General features: G+C 38.4%; 1 protein-coding gene across 14 annotated transcripts in view; it reads left to right on the plus strand.

Moving 5' to 3' along the window:
• The window catches only part of LARP4 (La ribonucleoprotein 4), a 171,837-nt gene extending 154,201 nt beyond the window's left edge, over positions 1-17,636 (plus strand). For all 14 annotated transcript variants that reach the window (XM_076007251.1, XM_076007252.1, XM_076007250.1 and 11 more), the window contains 4 exons: positions 3,526-3,687; positions 9,705-9,829; positions 9,942-10,110; positions 11,959-17,636. In XM_076007251.1, the coding sequence (XP_075863366.1) occupies positions 3,526-3,687; positions 9,705-9,829; positions 9,942-10,110; positions 11,959-12,297 (795 nt within the window). In that variant the 3' untranslated portion in view covers positions 12,298-17,636. The remainder of the gene's footprint in view (positions 1-3,525; positions 3,688-9,704; positions 9,830-9,941; positions 10,111-11,958) is intronic.
• Positions 17,637-23,684: the final 6,048 nt, after the last annotated feature.

Consider the following 23,684-nt stretch of genomic DNA (forward strand, 5'->3'; position numbering starts at 1 on the left):
ATTCCCACAAACAGTAAACAAAAGTTCCTGTTTATGGGCTTACAGAATGTATTATTTTCTTTATTTCTTTTTTTTTCCTTTTCTTTCTTTCTTTTTTTTTTGGCCAGTCTGAGAGGACATGCATGCTTCAGTCTTAAAGCTCTGTTCGATGATGTTAAAAACTTAAACCATTTATTAATTGTTAGGCCAATATTCTACATACATTCTTATATGTACTGATCTTATAAGACATTTTATAGATAGAAAATAGTCATTTTTATATATCTTCTTATTTGAACTTCAACTTTTCTAGCTTTAAATTATTCATATTTTTATTTTTTGAGGTTCATAGTGAATGTTTGCAATCTCTTAACTAGGGGCAAAAAAAGTTGAGAAATATAAATGGTGTGGGAAAGCATGGAGATCTTCCAAAACTCCCCTATAAATTCACAGATATATTATAAATGTGTAACATGTTTATTTTCCTTGTATGAAGCTTTATAGTGAAAGGAAACTTCATTTTCAAAGAAGAAAATGTATTGCATTATAACAAAGAATTGTCTTTTCTATATTGTGGGCAAATATGAAACTTTAGGCAACAATTATTTTCCTTCTTTGTTTTCTTTTTTTCTTTCAAGAGACGGGGTTTCACTTTGTTTCCCAGGCTGGAGTATGGTGGCATGATCAAAGTAGCTCACTGCAGCTTCAAAGTCCTGGGCTGAAATAATCCTCTTGCCTCAGCTTCCCAAGTAGCTGGGACTACAGACGCATGCCACTGTGCCCAGCTAAGTTGTGTTTTTTTTTTTTTTTTTTTTTTTTTGAGACAGAGTCTTGCTTTGTTGCCCAGGCTAGAGTGAGTGCCGTGGCATCAGCCTAGCTCACAGCAACCTCAAACTCCTGGGCTCAAGCAATCCTACTGCCTCAGCCTCCCAAGTAGCTGGGACTATAGGCGCGCACCACAATGCCCGGCTAATTTTTTTTCATATGTATTAGTTGGCCAATTAATTTCTTTCTATTTATAGTAGAGATGGGGTCTCGCTCTTGCTCAGGCTGGTTTTGAACTCCTGACCTCGAGCAATCCGCCTTCCTCGGCCTCCCAGAGTGCTAGGATAACAGGCGTGAACTACCGCGCCCGGCTCCAGCTAAGTTTTTAAATTTTTTTACAGACGGAGGTCTCACTATGTTGCCCAGGCTGGTCTTGAACTCCTGTGCTCAGGCAGTCTTCCCACCTGAGCCTCCCAAAGTGCTAGGACTACAGACATGCATGAGCCACCACTATGCCTGGCCTGCAACAATTTTTTTTAGTGTGCCATTATAATAGTCCGCATGAATCGTCAAGTGGTCCTCAACAGTTGGGAGAAGAGAGGTTAGATTTGGGGTCTGTTTATTTTTATTTTTTTAATTAAGTTATTTTTTTAGACAGAGTCTCGCTTTGTTGCCCAGGAGATAGTGAGTGCCGTGGCTGTCAGCCTAGCTCACAGCAACCTCAATCTCCTGGGCTCAAGCAATCCTCCTGCCTCAGCCTCCCAAGTAGCTGGGACTACAGGCATGCACTACCATGCCCAGCTAATTTTTTCTATATATGTTAGTTGGCCAATTAATTTCTTTCTATTTTTAGTAGAGATGGGGTCTTGCTCTTGCTTACGCTGGTTTCGAACTCCTGACCTCGAGCGATCCACCCGCCTTGGCCTCCCAGAGTGCTAGGATTACAGGCGTGAGCCACCGTGTCTGGGCCGGGGTCTGTTTAATATGTTTTAAATGTCATGATTGAGCACTAAAAGTTGGGGTGAAGGAAAAGGAGACAGGCGTGAGCCACCGTGCCTGGCCCGGGGTCTGTTTAATATGTTTTAAATGTCATGATTGAGCACTAAAAGTTGGGGTGAAGGAAAAGGAGACAGGCATGCTTTCTAATAGGAAGGGCAGAGTTAAGGAGACTTTGTGTAGGTGGGAGATCTTAGAGATCAAATTTAGGATTTGCAAACCTAAACATAGTTATTGAAGTGATAAGAATTAATAAGGTGAGATCATGCAGAGTACTCTCTGAAGAGTGATAAAAGTGGTCCAAATATGGAATTTTATAGAACATAAGTAATAGCTTAGAAAAATGAGATTATTCAATATGTTGTTTGAAGTATCCAAGCAAAACTGAATAGATGTGGCTAAAAGGCAAAGGGAGATCTGAGTTTCAGGTAAAGGCCTAGGTTGAAAACATTTAAAGTGTACAATTCAATGATTTTTTGTAAATCTACAAAAAAACATCAAAATTTAAGAAGTAGGTAGAGAGAGAGAAACAAGCACATGACTGTGAGATATGAGAAGAACCAAGAGAAAGAGATATCACAGAAGCCAAGAGAAGAATGAGCTCCCAAAGGAAAGAACGTTTAACACCATATGCTGTAGTGAGGTCAGGAACAATAGTCTGTCAGGTTTTGCTTTGTGGAGGGCATTGGTGGCTTGCCAAACACAATTTTAGTGGAGTGATGAGTATAGAGATGTGGAAGCAGAGGAGATACAAGTGAGAGTCTTGTCAGAGGACATATAGTGTAGTAGATTGAAGGGAAAGATGAGATTTTAAAAAATGTTAGTTGGAAGAAAGATGTTCTCTCTTGAAACTGTATAGGAGCAAGATGATGGCACATGTAGGTAAGGTGGGTATTCCTTTTGGGTAGGGGACGACACAGTCTCATCTGTCTCCCAGGCTGCAGTGCAGTGGCTTGATCATAGCTTACTGTAACCTCCAACTCTGAGGCTCAAATGACCCTCCTGCCTCAGCCTCCAGAATAGCTAATAGGACCACAGGTGCATACCACCATACCCTACTAATTTCCTCCCCTCCCCCTTTTCCTTTGCTTTCCCCTTTCCTTTTCTTCTTCTTCTTTTTTTTTTTTTAAAGACAGTCTCACTCTGTTGCCTGGGCTAGAGTGCCGTGGCGTCAGCCCAGCTCACAGCAACCTCGAACTCCTGAGCTCAAATGATTCACCCTCTTCAGCCTCCCGAGTGCTAGGATTACAGGCATGAGCCACCACAACCAGCCCGGCTAATTTTTCTATTTCTTGTGATAAGGTTTCACTCTTGCTCAGGCTGGAGTTTTTCTATTTTTTGTAGATACAGGGTCTTTCTCTTGCTCAGGTTGTTCTTGAACTCCTAGGCTCAAGCAGACCTCACATAGCAGCCTCTGAAAGTGCTGGTATTACAGGCAAGAGTCACTAGGCCTGGCTTTGTGTGTGTTTTTTTCTTATCGAGGGGGGTATAGCAAATTTGAAAATCAGTGAATAGTGGAGGTTGATTAGAAGGTTTAAGGAGTGTAGCAAAGTTTGCAAAAAAAAAAAAATGGGAGAGAACTCACTAAAGACAAATAGGATTTGTAAAGACTACTAATGAGAGCTCAACTGAGTAGAGAAACCAAGTATTTATATATAGAGAGACAATTCTGTGCGTTCGGCTAGAGATTTTGTTTGTTTCTTTTCTTGCAGATTTCATCCTTTGTGGCATAAGATTAGAGAATCACATAGGCATGTGACTTGTTTTATTATTTGTGTCTTTTAGAGACCCCATCCTTCAACAGCTGAAGCAAAGGCTCCAACACCAAAGTTTGACTTACTAGCCACAAATTTCCCTCCTTTACCTGGAAGTTCATCAAGAATGCCAGGTGAACTTGTTTTGGAGAATAGGATGTCTGATGTTGTTAAAGGTGTCTACAAAGAAAAGGTAAACCTTGAATCATCTTACCTTATGAGACCATATTTAGGCTTTATTTTCAGGGTTATTGTTTAAAATTTTATTTGCACATAGTGCATATTTAATGGAGTTTTCAGCATACTTAGAATATTTTAAAAAGACTTATGATAAAACTACACAAGGTCAATGAAGTATTTCTTGACTTTTGCATGTCTTTATATCAATTAGTTTAGCTTGGTAGAACTGATTAATGCAAGCTAAATCAAAGCTGTCATTACCACATAAGTGCCTATAGTTAACCAGTGATATAAAGGAATTCTGAGCTATCCTGGCAAACTCAGTCTTTCAAATAATGGAGAGTAGATATCAAAAGGTTGGGATACCCCATCCTATAATATTTTTGAGTATAGACCTCTCCATCATTTTATACCTTCTAATTCATTTTTGTTTTTTCTTTTTTACTGTAACAGTCCATGTACATAGTATGTCTATGTTATAATGACAGGTTGGGCAGGATTGCTCGAGGCCAGGAGTTCAGGACCAGCCTGGGCAACATAGTGACTCTATTTAAAATTTTAATTAGCCAGACAGGATGGCATGTGTGCATAATCCTAGCTACTTGGGAGACTGAGCTGGGAGGATGGCTTGAGTTCCAGGAGTTTAAGGCTTCAATGAGATGTGGTCATGCCACTGCATTCCAACCTTAGTGACAGAACAAGACCCTTATCTCTTAACAACAACAAAATACCATGTAGAAGAAATCATTTTCCCTTGGAATTTTGAAGATATTAAAGATATCATAAACTATGTAGTTATTTCATTAATTCTAAGATGGACTTTTTAAATGTTTTACCACCTTAAAAAATCAGTCTTTCTTATAATTAAAAGCTATCATGGTTTAAATGGCAGTGTTTTTTTTTTTAATACATAAAATAATGGTATATTTTACAGTTGGTAGCTTCTCAGATATAATACACATACACACATTTTTTTTTATTTCAGCATATTATGGGGGTACAGATTTTAAGGTTTCAATAAATGCCATTCCCCCCCCTCCCCCCTCAAGTCTGAGTCTCCATCATGACCATCCCCCATATGGTGCACATCTCACTCATTATGTATGTATATACCCGCCCCCTCCCACCTGCCCAATACCCTATTACTGTAGTACCTATGTGACCACTTAGGTGCTGTTCAGTTAATACCAATTTGCTCGTGAGTATATGTGGTGTTTGTTTTTCCATTCTTGGGAAACTTCACTTAATAGTATGGGTTCCAGCTCTAACCAGGAAAATATAAGATGTGCTATGTCACCATTATTTCTTAGAGCTGAATAGTACTCCATGGTATACATATACCACATTTTATTAATCCATTCTTGGATTGATGGACACTTGGGCTGTTTCCACAGCCTTTCGATTATGAATTGTGCTGCTATAAACATTCGAGTGCAGGTGTCTTTTTTGTAGAGTGTCATTGGATCTTTTGGGTAGATGCCCAGCAATGGGATTGCTGGATCAAATGGTAGAATCACTTGTATCGCTTTAAGATATCTCCATATTGCTTTCCACAGAGGTTGAACTAGTTTGCAGTCCCACCAGCAGTGTAGGAGTGTTCCTTTCTCTCCGCATCCACGCCAGCATTTGTTGTTTGGAGATTTTTTGATAAAGGCCATTCTCACTGGGGTTAAGTGATATCTCATTGTGGTTTTGATTTGATCTGATGATTAGAGATGTTGAGCATTTTTTCATGTTTGTTGGCCATTCTTCTGTCTTCTTTAGAAAAGTTTCTGTTCAAGTCCTTTGCCCACTTTTTAATGGGGCACATTTTTAAATAATAAAGTGTACTTCCTCTTGTAATCCCAACCCACAATTATGTCCTATAAACATCCTCAGTATCTTAGCAGTGACATGTGTATCTCCTTCCTATTTACTGTCCTTCTTCCCCTGTCCCATTTAGATATAAACATTATTCTGACTTTGTGATAACTAATAATAATTTTCTTTCTTTTCTTCACAGTTTTCTTTTTTTGAGGCAGAGGCTTACTCTGTTGCCTGGGCTAGAGTGTCATGGCATCAGCTTAGCTCACAGCAACCTCAAACTCCTGGGCTCAAGCTATCCTTCTGCCTCAGCCTCCCGAATAGCTGGGGCTATAGGCATGTGCCACCATGCCTGACTAATTTTTTTTCTATATACTTGCCTAGGCTAGAGTGAGTGCCGTGGCGTCAGCCTAGCTCACAGCAACCTCAAACTCCTGGGCTCAAGCGATCCTCCTGCCTCAGCCTCCCGAGTAGCTGGGACTACAGGCACGAGCCACCATGCCCAGCTGATTTTTTTTTTATATTATATATATTAGTTGGCCAATTAATTTCTTTCTATTTTTATGGTAGAGACGGGGTCTCGCTCAGGCTGGTTTTGAACTCCTGACCTTGAGCAATCCGCCCGCCTCGGCCTCCCAGAGTGCTAGGATTACAGGCGTGAGCCACCGCGCCCGGCCTTCTATATACTTTTAATTGTCCAGCTAATTTCTTTCTGTTTTTAGTAGAGATGGAGTCTCACTTGTGTTCAGGCTGGTTTTGAACTCCTGACCTTGAATGATCCTCCCGCCTCAGCCTCCCAGAGTGCTAGGATTACATGCGTGAGCCACCATGCCCAGCCTCTTCACAGTTTTTATCATTCTGGGTTGGCAAGCTTTTTCTGTAAAGAGCTAATAGTAAATATTTTAGGCTTTGTAGGCCACATACTGTCATATATACCTTGTTTTTACAACTGTTTGTTAGTAACTTGAAAGCAATTCTTAGCTTGTATGCCATAGCAGAGTAAGTTGAAGCCTGAATTTGGCCTGCGAATTTTAGTTTGCCAAGCCCTGGCCAAACAATATATTGTTTTGTGTGCCTATTTTTGAACACCATATAAAGGAAAATGTATGTATTCTTCTGTCACTTCTTTTGTTCTAAATGGTTTGAAATTCATCACTATTCATGGAGATGACTATACCTCATTTCGAACTGTTGTGTAATATTCTCTTGTACAAATACAACATTCATCCATTCTATTGTTGATGGATGTTTCAGCTGGTTTTCTTCTTTGTTTGCTGTTATAAGCAATGCTGCTATAAATATTCAAATCTTTTGTTCATGTGAGCAAGAACTTTTCTAGGGTATATTCATAGGAGTGGAGTTGCTGGGTCATAGGGAATGCTCTTTTAAAACTTCAGAGTCTTTCAAATTTTTTTTCTTTTTTTTGAGACAGAGTCTCACTTTGTTGCCCAGGCTAGGGTGAGTGCCATGGCGTCATTCTAGCTCACAGCAACCTCAATCTCCTGGGCTCAAGCAGTCCTTCTGCCTCAGCCTCCCGAGTAGCTGGGACTACAGACATGCACCACCATTCCTGGCTAATTTTCTGTATATATATTTTTAGTTGGTCAATTAGTTTCTTTCTAATTATAGTAGAGACGGGGTCTTGCTCAGGCTGGTTTCGAACTCCTGACCTCGAGCAATCTGCCCGCCTCGGGCTCCCAGAGTGCTAGCCACCACACTCGGCCAAAATTGTTTTTTTCTATTGGACTGTCTTACAAATTTATATAGCTTTTCATATGTTCTGGATACTAATTGTTTGTCAGTTATATGTATTGCAAATAATCTTTTATAGTTTTCAGTCTTTAGTATCTTTGGGTAAAAACAAGTTCTTAAATTTTTTTTTCTTTCTTTTTTTTCTTGCTCAGCCACATGAAGGCAACAAGTTCTTAATTTTTATTTATTTATTTTATTTATTTATTTTTTTGAGACAGAGTCTCACTTTGTTGCCCAGGCTAGAGTGAGTGCCATGGCATCAGCCTGGCTCACAGCAACCTCAGACTCCTGGGCTCAAGTAATCCTTCTGCCTCAGCCTCCCGAGTAGCTGGGACTACAGGCATGTGCCACCATGCCCGGCTAATTTTTTCTATATATATTAGTTGGCCAATTAATTTGTTTCTATTTATAGTAGAAAATATAAATAGGGGTCTCGCTCTTGCTCAGGCTGGTTTCGAACTCCTGAGCTCAAATGATCCGCCCACCTCAGCCTCCCGGAGTGCTAGGATTACAGGCGTGAGCCACCGTGCCCGGCTTTAATTTTTATTTTAATGTCCTATTTATCACTCTTTATGATTTATTATTTTTATATCTTGCTTAATGTGCTCTAGCTTCCAGAGAGTCTTTTGAGAACCTAAGCATTCTGATTCCTAATCTCTGTGACCTTCTTTTGGTCTCTCTGGAGCCATTTAGGATTTTTATCCTTGGTATACTGTGAAATCTCATGTTGATGAATCTTCTTTATGGCTCATTTTTTTTTTTTTTTCATTGCACTGGATGTTTGGTGGACCCCTTCAATCTGGAAACTGTTCCATGATGGGAAATTTTCCTGTATAATCTCTTTGATAAATTCTTTATCTCTACTGGGCGCAGTGGCTCACGCCTGTAATCCTAGCATTCTGGGAGGCTAAGGTGTGTGGATCATTTGAGCTCAGGAGTTGGAGACCAGCCTGAGCAAGAGCGAGACCCTGTCTTTACTAAAAATAGAGAGAAATTAGTTGGATAACTAAAAATACATAGAAAAATTTAGCTGGGCATGGTGGCACATGCCTATCTATAGTCCCAGCTGCTTGGTAGGCTGAGGCAGAAGAATTGCTTGAGCCCAGGAGTTTGAGGTTGTTGTGAGCTAGGCTGATGCCATGGCACTCTAGCTGGGGCAACAGAGTGAGACTTTGTCTCTAAAAAAAAAAAAAAATCTTTTTTCTTTGAGTTTTCTTAATTTTGATGTTTCTTATATGTATTTTCTGCAGAGTTTACCTGAACATTACCTTCTAAACCTATTGAAAAATTTATCTCATCAGTCAGTTTTGATTTCTAGAACTCTTTCTTTTTTAATTGTGATAAATGCACACAACATAACATATCCCATGTTAACATTTTAGATGTGTATAGTTTAGTAGTGTTAAGTACATTCACATTGTTGTGCAAATAATCTCTATAACTCTTTATCTTGCAGTACTAATTGCAAGATAAGTACACATTAAATTGCAACTCCTCTTTCCCCATTTCCTTAAGCCCCAGGCAACCAGTATTCTACTTTGTGTCAAATGACTATTCTACATACTCCATATAAGTGGAATCATATAGTATTTGTCTTTCTGTGACTGGCTCATTTTACTTAGCACAATATCTTCAAGTTTCATCCATGTTGAAGTGTGTATCAGTACTCCATTTCTTTTATTGCCAAATAATATTCCATTATTTGGATATACTACGTTTTGTTTATCCATTCACCAGTTGATGGACATTTGGGTTGTTTCCACTTTTGGCTATTATGAATAATGCTATTATGAACATTTACGTGAAAATTGTTTTATAGACATGGTTCTATTTCTCTTGGTTACGTGCCTAGGAGTGGAATTGCTAGGACACATGGTAACTCCATATTTATTAAACTTAAGGAACTGCCAGATTTTTTTCTAAAGAAATACATCATTTTATATTGCCACCCTCAATGTATGACAATTCCAATAGGTCCATATTATCACCAGCATTTGTTAATGTCTTGTCTTTTTTATTAAAACCATCCTAGTGGATATGAAGTGGTTTTTTCATTGTGGTTGTTTGGTTTTCTTTTGTTTTGTTTGAGACAGGGTCTCATTCTGTCCCTGAGCTAGAGTACAGAGTCATCATCATAGCTCACTGCAACCTCAAACTCTTGGGCTCAAGCAATTGTCCTACCTTAGTCTCACAAGTAGCTGTGTGCCACCACACCTGGTTAATTTTTCTATTTTTTATGGAGATGGGATCTCTTGCTGGTCTCAAACCCCTGACTTCAAGGGATCCTCCCACCTCAGCTTCCCAAAGTGCTAGGATTATAGGTGTGAGCCACCACACCCGGTCTCACTGTGGTTTAGATTTTTATTTCTCTAATACCTAATGATGTTGATCGTCTTCTCATGTGTTTATTGGCCATTTGTATATCTTATTTGGAAAAATGTCTGAGTATAATTTGAAATATCTTTTTACTTTAAGGATAGTGAAGAGCTGAGAGTTAGTTGCCCAGTGCCTGCAGAAGATGAGCAGACAGACTGCACTTCTGCCCAGCAGCTCAGTATGAGTACCAGTCCTCCATGTGCAGCTGAGCTTCCTACATTAAGGTACACGTTTCAGTATAGAAGACTTCAACAGTAAATTACTTTTTCTTCTATTCAGTTGCTTAACTGTTTGCTTGCTATTCTGAGTCTAATGTGAAGCTCTTTTTTTCCTTAGCACAACTCAGCAAGAAAAGGATTTAATAGAGGATTCTACTGTTCAGAAGGATGTTCTCAACGAGATAACTATACCAGTTTCTTCCCCAACTACTGCGAAGCCATCAAGGGCAAATACTGCTTCACCATGTAATAGTAACATAAATGCAGCTGTAGCTGTGTCCCTACAGGTAACTCGAATAGTTTTATTTATGTGAGGAAAAATATAATGCATTAGATAGTAAATTATTTTTTTCACATACTACTTTGTTAAGGCATATTCATTTGGAAATAGCCCAAATTGAAGCTGCCTGCATCGGAAAGAAACTGTAAGAGTTTTAAGATCACAGCAAAGAGATGGGAACTTTTATGTTATGTTGAGAGAATGAAGAATTTACTATTCATTCCATTTCTTTTGATTGTTTTTTTGCCTGATCATATTATAATAAAGTGAAGCTTCTTTGTTTTCCAAGTTATGATGAATTTATCATTTTTGGATAGCACAACAAGGCCTTGAGCCTCTTGAAATTCTTTTCTTTGTATATATTAGCAGTCCCCAACTTTTTTGGCACCAGGGACAGTTTCATGGAAGACAGTTTTTCCAAGGATGGGAATAGGGGTGGTTTCAGGTTGATTCAAATGCACTTCATTTATTGTATAGTCATACCTTTCTGCTAATAATAATCTGTTTTTGTAGCCACTCTCCAGCTCTAGCATCACCAGCTCAGCTCCACCTCAGATCATCAGGTATTGGATTCTCATAAGAAACGATAAGGAACGCAAAACCTAGATCCCTCACATGTGGAATTTCAGGAGGGTTTGCGCTCCTATGAGAATCTAATGTTCCTGCTCATCTTATGTGGTGATGTGAGCAATGGGGAGAGGCTGTAAATAAAAGCTTCTCACTTGCCTGTGGCTCACCTTCTATGTGGCCTGGTTCCTAATAGGCCACATACCAGTACCAGTCCATGGCCCAGTGGTTGGGGACCACAGATATATGTGACACTTAACAAATCTATGAGTGGCCACTGAGGGGGTTACTCCCACTTGCATTCAAGTTCCAGAATTGTTTCATAATTTTATAATTGGGAAGATATAGAAAAAAACCCACAAAATTTACTTATAATCCGTTTAGTGATGTAACTAGTATGATTTTAGTATAGCTTTTTATTAGTTGAAACTGTCTTATTTAATAATGACAGTAATAATAATTTTAAAAAAGCAGCTACCGGCCGGGCACAGTGGCTCACGCTTATAATCCTAGCATTCTGGGAGGCCGAGGCGGGCGGATGGCTCGAGGTCAGGAGTTCAAAACCGGCTTGAGCAAGAGCGAGACCCCCGTCTCTACTATAAATAGAAAGAAATTAATTGGCCAACTAATATATATAGAAAAAATTAGCCAGGCATGGTGGCGCATGCCTGTAGTCCCAGCTACTTGGGAGGCTGAGGCAGGAGGATCGCTTGAGCCCAGGAGATTGAGGTTGCTGTGAATTAGGCTGACGCCACCACACTCACTCTAGACAGGACAACAAGTGAGACTCTGTCTCCGGAAAAAAAAAAAAAAAGCTGCTACCACTTGAATGCTTACCATGTTCTAGAATCGGTGCTAAACACTTGTGCTTTATTCTAATTCTACCTGTTTCAGTTGAGGTAATTAAGACTTTTTATTAGTTTTCTATTAATATTCTGCCTGCCCTTCTGCAATTCTTATGGATTCACTCTCAGGATATTTTATGGCAAGGAAAGAGGGTGGAACCATTTTATTTCATATGGCTATGCCATTATTAATTTATCCCTCTTTCTTAGGCATTTAGGTTGTTTGCACTACTTTTGTCAATTTTTAACACACACACATACACACACATATATACATATATAGATTGTACCGGTACATTCTAATTGCAGTGTATGTGAGAGGTCTATTGCCCTTTCCTAGAAAATAACCTATGGTTTTCTTGTGGTTAGCATGATCTGTATTGTACTTTATTATTTACAGAATGTGTGCCATAAATTATTTTTTGTTTCTTATTACTTCAAAGGAACCCCGAAAGTTAAGTTATGCTGAGGTGTGCCAGAAGCCCCCTAAAGAGCCATCTTCAGTTCTTGTGCAGCCACTACGGGAACTTCGCTCCAATGTAGTGTCTCCCACCAAAAATGAAGAGAATGGAGCTCCTGAGAAGTCTGTTGAGAAACCACATGAGAAGCCAGAAGCAAGGGCTAGTAAGGATTATTCTGGCTTCCGAGGCAATACCATTCCCAGGGGAGCAGCTGGAAAAATCAGGGAACAGAGACGCCAGTTTAGCCATAGGGCTATACCTCAGGGAGTGACTCGACGTAATGGCAAAGAGCAATATGTGCCACCCAGATCACCAAAGTAAAAAGAAAAAAACAAAACAAAAACTATTCATACACTTCTCTCTCTTCCCATTAAACTTGAGCCGTGGCTATACTGAACTGTTTTGGAGGGGAGGGGTTAACCAGGAAGGAAGCAGGAAAAAGTATGTCCTTAAGTCGTTATGGATTTTGGAGTTGTGAACAGTAGGATCCCAAAATTCATCTCTAATGTGATTTTTAAGTGCTGGAGGATTCCAATCAGTATATATATATATTATACACATATATAAAAAGTATAATTTTTCTATTTTTGTTTTTGATTTTAATTTGCAGAGATTTTCTGCCTGGAATCAATTTTGAGGGTTCAGATTTAGCTTGGGGGGAAAAAAAACCTTATACATCCTTCAGTATAGGAGATGAGGGAGTGAGAGAAAATATTTTTTGAACAAGCATTTCTGTAAAATTAGAAATTACTTTTTTTAATCTATTTAAAGTTTGGCTTGGAGAATGCCATCTCTGACTATATGGCCTTTTGTTGCAAAGCAGATTGGTGGCTGGGGTGCCTGTTGTGGGTGTGAGTGTGTAGAAGAGCGATTGAAGCCAAATCTATTGTTGTGTTAGTAAATGATTTGAAAACTGAATGTAATACTTGAGTAGTTTTTTTTTCCTAGTTTGAAATTTAGTCTGTCTTTTTGATCTTACTAATATTTCATTCAAGAAGTTATTAAGCTCTGATTGTACTTGGAGATGTGACTACCAATCAGTTTGATACTCAAGGAAAGAATAGAGATTATTTAAGAAATTGAAAAAAATTTCATCTTAGACCTGAGTAGATAGGTCAAATGGACTTGAGAGGTTTAAACTACCCTGTGATTTTTCCCCCCTAACATGGGAAACAAAAGTTATTTTTGTTAATCTATGTTACTCTGTTCTTTGCCCACCCCCAAAAGCAAAATAACCACCTACTGAATTGTATGTTTGTAACTGCTTTGACCAGTGTAGTTAAATCATACAAGTGTTCTAAATTTCACATTTGAACATTGAAGTATTTACTCTTCTGTTCATATATTCAGAATTTTAGGTCCCAGAGTGGTAGGGCAAACTGACCCTACAATAATTTATTTGTGTTAGTGTTAAAGATGAAACATTGTAACTGACTCTTAAAGTGTTATAGTGTAAAAGTAAAAAGAAACTTTTTTAAAAAGCTTAATTTGTGGGGAACTTTTTTTCTGTTTACAATGTATTTATCACCTTCCTTCCCCTCCCATTCTTAAAAAAAAAAAATGCAATGTGGATTTCATTGAAACAGAACCAGCAAGTCAGGAGATTTTTAAGTTACGATGAGGAAAGTGGTTGAAGAAAATTAATGCAAAATTTCTCAGTGAATAAAGTTGTAGCTCTCACATATTAAATAGGCAAGTTTACATGCTGGTATTTGGGAAATAGCTAAAATATTAAAAACCATGTTGCATTAATCTGTTTTAAGTCATACCATGTTCAGAGTTCTATGTAAGGTGGGTTTTATTTTGCTTTTTATGGATAGTTTATAGTAAGAACTGTCCCTTATGTTAGTGAATTACATATGTACAAAATGAAACTGTAAATTGTGAACACTGGAAAGCACCATTGTGACATAGAGTAAACATCTTAGTAATATATTAAAATGAATGTAAATGGAGGTTAAAATTACATTACTGTGAATGAAACTCATCTTCCAACTCTAAGTTAAGCTTTGGAGATTTGTATTAGTGGGTAACTGTTAAGAGCTTTGAAAACACTGCACATTTCTGTACAAGCCAGAATTATTATTTGTAACTTATTATTCAGCTTGGCAATTGCTTTTGATTTGTTGGATTTTATAACATGGTATAACATATTTACTCAGTTTGAAACTATTCATTTCTACACACTATTTTTTAAATCACCTACTAGATGGAACATACAATAAAACTATCTGTGCTGAAATTTGGGGGAAGTTTAGGTCATTTTAAAAAAAAGTATTAATAATCATTGACTACATCTATGATAAAACTTCTTATTTTGGTTTACTTAGATAATGCTGCAGTTGGTGGAAATGATAAACGTTAAATTGTTAACATCTGTGAATGCATTGGATTTAAGAGAATAAACATTTTGTAAAAATCACTTGGTAAGGATTATAAACTTAATTATTGCACTTAAAATGAAACATTACCTATTTTTTAACAATGTGTCACAGATGTAGGCTTGTATTACATGTATGCTTGTATGTCTTACTGTTAGTCTACCAACTTCTAAAAATCTACAGATTGTAATTGTAACACAAGAAAAGTCTTTGAAGAAAGCAAGCGTAGTTTTGCTTTTTCTCCAAATATTATTGAAAGTAGAAATTTAATTTGAAGACATGACCATTTTAAAAATTTCTTATAAAATATAGTGTTTTTAATTTAATTTGCCTCATTACATCTAATAGTTCCCATTTGATGGGATATATAGGGAAGAATAAGTGTGTGTATGTGTATATATAATATATATTCACAGTATGTATTTAGCATTTATTTTATTACAGCAGATTTAAGGATTTTTTCTAAATGATGCCTGTGAGTTGTGTGAAACTTGGCTTTTTTCCAAGCATTATTCTGTAACTGATGAGGGTGGGTGTTCATTGTAGTTCAACTATTTATTTGGTTCTTTAGATGGAAAAATTTTAATATCAAATTTTTCTCTTCACCTTTATGGCTTACCATTTCCTTGGGCTGTTGGAGGCTGGAAGTAGATATAAATGATACTGAATGTTTGGTACAGTGATGTTCTGCCATTAAGTTCTTAATGCATGAAAAGAACAAGAGTCACTGCAAGTTCATTACCTTGCAGTTAATAGAAAAGGTACATAGAGACACTGCAAAATCTGTCTCCATTTTCTATCCTGATAATTAAGGTTTTAATAATACCAAGGGCCTGTCTCTAGTCTGAGTAATTTCAATTTTGCCAAAAATAGACACATTTAAAATAGTGATTTCTTCTAAATTTTTTTCAACTGGATTTTGGAGGAAGATAAGACTTAAATGATACGGGTTTGTTGTTGTGGTCTTAAGTGCTCAATTTACAGATGATCAAATGACATGCATAAATCTGATTTATTTTTGGTTCTTAAAATTAAGGTAGCTTGAATATTTCACATTCCTTTTTCTTTTTAAATAACCAGGTTTGCTTTGCAAAAGGCTTAAATGATGGAGTGTTAGCATCTTCACTAGTGTTTACGCTAGAAAACAAGAAGAATGTTACTGGAACAGAAAATAGTATTTAAAAGTTACTGAACACTTCTCTAGTTTATTAGGTATGGCCTTAATAATTAGTCTCTTGGCTTAAATGTCCACTGGTTTTACTATGACACAGTTGAACAACACTGGAGTTAAGTCTCTGATATTTGTGTTGGCAATATATATGAACCGTATTTTAAAAGTACCAGTTTTGTTTTTCTTTTCCTTTCCTTTTTTTTTTTTTTTAACAGAAATGGTAAAACTCAAAAGATGATATGTGTTCCTTTTAAGGGGGTTTTATAAATTCTTAATTAGAATATGTGATGGATTTTTCTCCTAACATTTTATATTTCCTTTCAGTTTGTTGGCCATTAATTTAACTGGGCTTTTTGGCATATGCTAATGTAGCTAGCCTGAGCTTCCAAGAAGACACTTAGACATTTCACTTTTTATTTGCTCAATGAGGATATTTTAAGAAGTTGAAAGCGAATTTGTTTTCAGGTTGAGAATCAACTCTCTTTTAAAATTCATGTGATTATTAAATAACTTAAAGTTTATTTTTTAAAGCTGAGAACTTTTTATGAATCTTTGAGTAGACAGTTCCTAAAAGTGCAACTCAGATATCAACAGGCTGTGTATTAAATGGTTTTATTTTCAGTTTTGCAGCACAGCACATACTGATTAGTATATGTAAAGAAAGATCCATGTCAACGTTGATTTTCTTTCTTTTTTTTTTTAACCTGATGCAGGTGTCCTTTGACATCTCTTAAATGTGAGGGTGTGGGGGTCAGAACCAGTTCTCTGGCTTCTATTTTGTCCATTGCTTAGATTTGTTCCTGTTGTCAAAACTGTCCCCCCAAAGGTGTGACACATGCTCATGCATAAAATGTTAAAATGAGTACATCCTTGTATTTGTATTTGTTTTCAACATTGCCAAGGTGCTATGGGAAACTAAAGTAACAAAATTAGAAAAAAAATAAAATTATTAAAAGCAGGACTGGTGTATGTCTAATGACTACTTCTGTGTATTTTTCAATAATTTTATGTGTTGACCCTTCTCTAATTCCATCATTATTCTGGTCTCAGCTAGTTTTTTGTTTTTGTGGGGGAAGGGGAGTGGGAGGTATGGTATTGTATGGTATTTCATGTATAAAACAAGGACAGAGCCAGGGTAAATATTCAGCTTTATGATTCGTGGATTTTCTTTTCATTCTTTTAGTATCAGAGGCAGTCATTGAAGGGGAAAAAAAAAAAATCCCAGGGTAATAATGTACAGTTTAAGGATTTTTACCTTCGTGGGATGGATTATTGCCTTGCTTGAATATGTGATTATCAAACCCAGTTAAAGGATATTTGGGGCTTTTTAAAGGAAAAATTCACTAGGGAATTTAAATGAATGTTTTAGTTTTTAAAAGATGTTTCTTTTTTTTTTTTTTTTGAGACAGAGTCTCACTTTGTTGCCAGGCTAGAGTCAGTGCCATGGCGTCAGCGTAGCTCACAGCAACCTCAAACTCCTGGGCTCAAGTGATCCTCCTGCCCCAGCCTCCCAAGTAGCTGGGACTACAGGCATGCATCACCATGCCCGGCTAATTTTTTCTATGTATATTAGTTGGCCAATTAATTTCTTTTTTATTTATAGTAGAGACGAGGTCTCGCTCTTGAGCTCAGGCTGGTTTCAAACTCCTGACCTTGAGCAATCCTCCCGCCTTGGACTCCCAGAGTGCTAGGATTATAGGCACGAGCCACCACGCCTGGCCAAAAAATGTTTCTTTTTAAGGCAAAAATGGAAAAACTGAATGAGACTCTGGCTTTTTAACAGCTGTTATTTGTAAGTTAATGTGATAACTTTTATTGAATGTACTATGTTGCTAAAAAAAAAAAAAAAAACAGTGTGTTTCATGGCTATTTCTGTTTATTGTTGAATTGTTAAAGTGAAATTTTATGGTAGAAATCTAGGTCTCAATTTCAAACTATATTCTCTTAATTCTCAGAAATAATTACTTTTCTACCTAGTTATGTGAGATGGATATATTTGTAAATAATATACCTTAAGGTAACACATTTAATATGAGCATTTACTTTCATAATTACTTTGCTCTTTATGTAGCATTGCCCATTAGCTAAATCTTTAATTTGCTAATAAACAGTTACACTTATCTTCATGAGGATGGCTAATATCAGTGGGCAAAATGGTCATCCTGGTAATGACAGGTTTACAGGGAATTAAGTACTAAAAGCCTTAGGGCCTTATGTCAGTTTGTTAGTATATTTATTTGGCCAAGGTGGGTGGGCGTATAACATAAATTTTATCTCAGGAGCATGGTATAATGGTGTATTCATTTTAGTGGACTGAGAACCAAATTGGTAAACTCTGATAGGCTTTTGAGTTGTATTTAAAATGAATGGGTTTGCAAAGAGTTTTACTACATATACCTTATATTTAGCCACTTGTTTTATTAGATAATATTAGCCTAAATATCATGCCTTCGAGTTTTAATATATACCTGGAGGTTTTCAATAAAACATTTTAACAGTTATTACCAAAGAATTGTGAATTTTCTTCTATCAAAAGTGTCTTTATTCTACCATGTCCCTAGGAGGATCCTTCCCCCCTAAAAATGTCTTTAATTTGTATGAGGGTTTAAAGGAACTGGAATGTTTTCACTTTCTTTGTATTACTCCCAAATAAGGACCCTCAGTTTCTTCTGGTCTTGTAGGGAGGAGCAAGCTATGTTACCTTTGTCTTTTAAAATTCATTTTTTAGTAGCTGTTCTGCAGGTCTTTGAAATTGCAATATTTGTCTTCTATTTTCATTGTATACCTATTTGTATTAGACTTAGGGAACCATAGAAGTACTCCAGCTCCCCTGTAATATTATATTGGCTGTTATTTATCTTTATACATTTGTATTTTGAATTATGTATTAAGTTCTAATTTTGCTATTATGCATTCCAAGTTCTGCATAGAAAAGTAGCTTTTGACTTGTCAAAACAAGGGTATTTACATAGCATTGGAGCAAATCATGATGAATCGAGCATTCAGTCAGTATTTATTGCATGCTGTATTCCAGACAGTGTGGTAGGCAGTAAAAATAGGATTTCTGCCCTTCTGGTGCTTAGCATGAAAAAGTCATAAATAATTGCAAAATTAGAACAATAGTAAATATGACATCTGGAGTCTGACTGAATCTGTGGGGTTGAAGTGGAGGATGGCACAAGGAAGGAATACTTTGAGTAACTGAGAGTGCATATGTCTGAAGGAGTAGGAGTTAATAAGCAGGAGGAGAGTGTCCCAGATCTGAGGGAACAAGCTATACTCATTTTATGTGCATTGAAAAATTGTAGGGCCCTGCAACCTACAGCATGGGGAATATTCCATCTTCCAAGATGAGGCTGAAGAGGTAGGTAGACTTCTAGGATTTGAAGTGTGTGGATAACACAGGGGAGACCAGTTAGGTCATACCAGGTAATGATATAGCTGGAGCAAAGTGGAAGATGTGAATAACACGTAGGAAGTCAAATCTGCACGCAAGTCGAGAAGGAAGAGGGCAGGAGGCATCAAAGAATTTGTCTTGTGGGACTGGATGGATGTGAGTGCCATTCACCATGATTGGCAAAAAACCTTTTGTGAGGAGGGAAAGATTATAAGTACAGTTTTGAGATGACTTCTTTTTTTGCAGGATTTTTTGTAATCCTAACCATGACAAGATGAGGGCAGGGCAAAAAAAAATAATACTAACCCAGAAGCAATTCTTTCAAGTTCAGTAGTTCATCTCTAGTATAGGGTCGTTTTGTTTTAGTTTTTGGGTTTTTGCAGGAGAAGTGGGGGAGTGTTGAGACAGGGTCTGTCTTTCCAGGACTACAGTACAGTGGGTGTCATCATAGCTTACTGCAATCTCAAATTCCTGGGCTAAAGCTATCTTCCTGCCTCAGCCTCCTGAACAGCTGGGACTACAGGTGCATGCCACCATGCCTGGCCAACAGAGTGGTTTTAATTAGGTTACATTTTCTTTCAACTAATTTTAAAAGTGACTGTTAGCGGCCGGGCGCTGTGGCTCACGCCTGTAATCCTAGCTCTTGGGAGGCCGAGGCGGGCGGATTGCTCAAGGTCAGGAGTTCAAAACCAGCCTGAGCAAGAGCGAGACCCCGTCTCTACTATAAATAGAAAGAAATTAATTGGCCAACTGATATATATATAAAAAATTAGCCGGGCATGGTGGCGCATGCCTGTAGTCCCAGCTACCCGGGAGGCTGAGGCAGAAGGATCACTCGAGCCCAGGAGTTTGAGGTTGCTGTGAGCTAGGACGCCACGGCACTCACTCTAGCCTGGGCAACAAAGCGAGACTCTGTCTCAAAAAAAAAAGTGACTGTTAGGGACAGGGCTAAAAATTGTCGATTTATATCTTCCCCTTTTTCTCTGTCTTCATTGTTGTGTCCTTAATCCCAGTTGTCATCCTCTTTCCCACCTGGGCGGTCTCCACATCACCAACTATTGTGCTAAGCGCTTAACATGATTTCATTTAAGACAGTTAACTGTGTTCACCAATATGCCCGACTGCTACTGGAGAAGAATAAGCGTTTAGCTTGTCTTTGTTGTTTACTACCTCTAAGAATTTTTTTCTTTGTTATCAACTTGACATTTTTCTGTGGATTCTTAAGAGACTTAAGATTCATGCCTGCCTAAGCAAACCAGTTGTGTCTTAGAAGTCATATAAAACACCCATGAACCTATCTTGAGGGCTGTAGAATTTGCGTATCTGTCAGACCTTTTCCCCTACCTGGAATGAAACTACAGGCTTGCTATAGCCAACTCTGTGACTTGGTGTAGTCAGACAAGTAATTTTATTCTCTCAGCTTGCATACTTATACACAAAATTAGGGAGTAATAGCAAATATTCTCAAAGTTTCCAGGTGTAAGTACACTTTTAAAAATTCATCTTCATTGTGTCTTATCACTTTCTTGTGGCTGTATAGCTGTTTGGGTAGCATGCCATTTTTCATCAATATCCAAACCAAAAAATGCCCATACACTAAGTTCACATGACTGTAATTGTTCTTTATTATACTAGGGGCACAGGATACTGAAATTACAAATTTTCTTTTTTTTTTTTTTTTGAGACAGAGTCTTGCTTTGTTGTCCAGGCTAGAGTGAGTGCTGTGGTGTCAGCCTAGTTCACAGCAACCTCAAACTCCTGGGCTCAAGCGATCCTACTGCCTCAGCCTCCCGAGTAGCTGGGACTACAGGCATGCGCCACCATGCCCGGCTAATTTTATATATATATTAGTTGGCCAATTAATTTCTTTCTATTTATAGTAGAGACGGGGTCTCGCTCTTGCTCAGGCTGGTTTTGAACTCTTGACCTGGAGCAATCCGCCCGCTTTGGCGGCCTCCCAGAGTGCTAGGATTACAGGCGTGAGCGACCACGCCCGGCCTAAACCTGAGAATTTCTGCCTCATAGCTATTGTCCCTGCATATTGAATCCCTCTTCTCCTTCAGTTTAAAGGTCTGTTCCTGGAGACAATTTGAAATTCATGACCTCAGGAGAGAATACCACCTTAATCCAGTCTTTTCTATCAGGTTATTAAGTTCATTATTAAGTTTACTTTCTTCATCTGACAAAAATGTTTAATTCACCTGTAGCAGATGTGTTAAAAAAAAAATGTTTAATGAGAGGTCCTAATGTAACCATAACAGGTCTGTTTGCCCAATAGTAAATTAATATACTGAGACATGGAGGATTGCAGCAGAGAGAGTTTAATAATCATAGGGCAGCTGAATGAGATGGGAGGAAACCTCAAATCTGCCTCCCTCAGAGGTTTCAGGATAGAGATTTTAAAGGATCTGGATGGGCGGTGGGATGAATGGGGGCTGAGGTGTGGGGATTGCTGATTGGTTGAAGGCAAGGGGTGAAGTCTTGGGACAGGCAGATAAAGAAACTGCATTCTTGAGCTGAGTTGGTTTTTTGGTAGTGGTCTTCAGACTGGTTGGTGTCAGCTGTTTTGCTGGAATATAGATTTTGAAAAACACCTTAAGTGATTTTTGAACAAAAAAGGTCTTATGATTTTAGCATCAGAGATGTTATCTATAGGAACAATGGGGGAGGAGGTGATCAACATATTAGGAGACTCTTGGTTAGATAGCTGCTATAGGGAAGTGGGTCGAAGTGTACCAGTACACCCTGATTAATGTCTAACTGTAATTTTGCCTAAAACTTGGCTTGTAATTCTCATTAAACCTGTGAGGGTGGTTTTATTGAGGTCCTTCAGAGATCTGGAGCCCCAGTCTTTTCAATTTTATCACCTGTCAATTTTCTCATGTTTTTTGTCTCTGTTTATCCTAGCTTTGAGTGTAGAAGTTGGCTTCCCCAAGCCAGCAAAGCTCCACTCTGTCATCCCTGTCAACCTAGGCTGCAGCCTGAACAGCTTCTTAGCAAAGCCGAACTGCTTTCCTATCCTCAATTTGGACATCTCCAGACTGCTTATCTTTTGTATGAATTTATTAAAAGCTACATCAAGCAGTCAACTCATTCCCTAAATCCTGCATTTTTCTGATCATTTCCAGTCTACAAGTTTATGATTTGTATCATAACAATTCACTAGACATTGCAGAACTGTACTCAGCCAATTTCACATTTTGCTCTCCTGCAATATCTTATTTTTGGTAACAAATTCAGTATCATATGGAAGGCTTTGGGCTGTAAATAGCAGAATATTCAACTAAAAGAAGTTTTAAACATTTTCTCATATAAAAAAGAAGTCCAATATAAGCAGTTCTAAGTTTTATTATTTTAGACCAATTCTGTGAAATTCTAGGTAATGTCTCTGTACTTCTCTTAGCTTTCCCCTTATGGTTGCAAGATGGCTGCTGGTGTATCCAACAGGACATCAAAAGAAAGGAAGGAAGTGAAAGGGCAGCTTTTCCTTGTGCATCTCTCATCAGGGAGGAAAATCCTCCCCAGATGGTCCCTTTTCAAGAATTCCCCCAGTGGATCGCACACCTGCCAAGGACGGTGGTAAAGTGAGTATTTGGCCTACTCAAACTCAATAGGGGTTGTCTGGTCTGCTGACATGGACAGAGAGGAGGGAAGGGCCGTGGAGAGGGTAAGCAAGAATGTCTGCTGAGGCCCTTTTGGTAATGGTTGCTGTGCAGCAAACTGCCCCAAGCTTAGTGGCATAAAGGGATGACCATTTTCTTATATTCACAGGAATTTAAACAGGGCACAAGAGAGATGAGCTGTCTTTGCTTCACATAGTCTGGATGTCAGCTGGGAAGTCTCAAATGTCCAGGGGCTGGAATCACCTAGAGGACTCTTCACCCTAGGCTAGGATGACTAGAAGGCTGTTTTTAGTTGAGGCTGTTGGACAGAGCACCTCACAAGGCCTTCCATGTAGCTTGAGATTCTCCCTGCAAAGCTGCTGAGGTGAGGGCTGGGGAGAGACCTGATCTCCTAAAGGACCAATTTTGGATTAGCATGGAAATGAAAACACTGGAATCTCTCACATTGTGGGGGAAGAAATAATAAATTCAATCATCCCCATGTCCGAAAGTTAAATATTATAAAAGAAAACATGAAGACTCTATTTAAAGCATCTGCCCCAGCAGTTTCTGGTAAAAATACACCAATGTTTGGACCCTACTTATATTAAATTAAAATTAATTATTTTTGGAACACCATTAGGTCATATGCTGAGGAGGATAAAATTGGATGAAGAAAGTACCAAAGTTCCCTTCTAAGTCGTTAGAAGTCAAGGCAGGAGGAAGCGGATTCTCCCTTCCATTGTCTTTCTAAAAGCTGTAACGGAAACAGAAACAAAGCGCTCCGGGCAGATGGGCCCGGGAAGCTCCAGTGAAGGAGGTGGCCTGTGATCAGGTCCTTATAAATGGGTTAGGTGTCAATCAGGGGAAATGGAGAAGAGGACGAGACAAAAGACATACGTTACTAAGTCTAGTAGTGGAAAAAGTAAGGGCCGGCGCCCCTGAAAACTCCTTGCTCGAGACTCGAGAGTTCGTAAAAGGTAAAAGCTACGTGTCCACACAGCGGTAAAGCCGACGTCCACACCCTGAGCCCATTTCGCGTGGGAGAATTCGGGCGGGGGGCTTGGGCCCGCCGTTTCATAAGTTGCCCAGTAGAGGGCGCCATAAACACGTGCGTCCTCAGCCGGACCGCGCTGCGGAGGCGGTGCGTCCTCCCG

The sequence above is a fragment of the Microcebus murinus genome, chromosome 10, assembly GCF_040939455.1.
Source record: "Microcebus murinus isolate Inina chromosome 10, M.murinus_Inina_mat1.0, whole genome shotgun sequence".
Lineage (NCBI taxonomy): Eukaryota > Metazoa > Chordata > Mammalia > Primates > Cheirogaleidae > Microcebus > Microcebus murinus.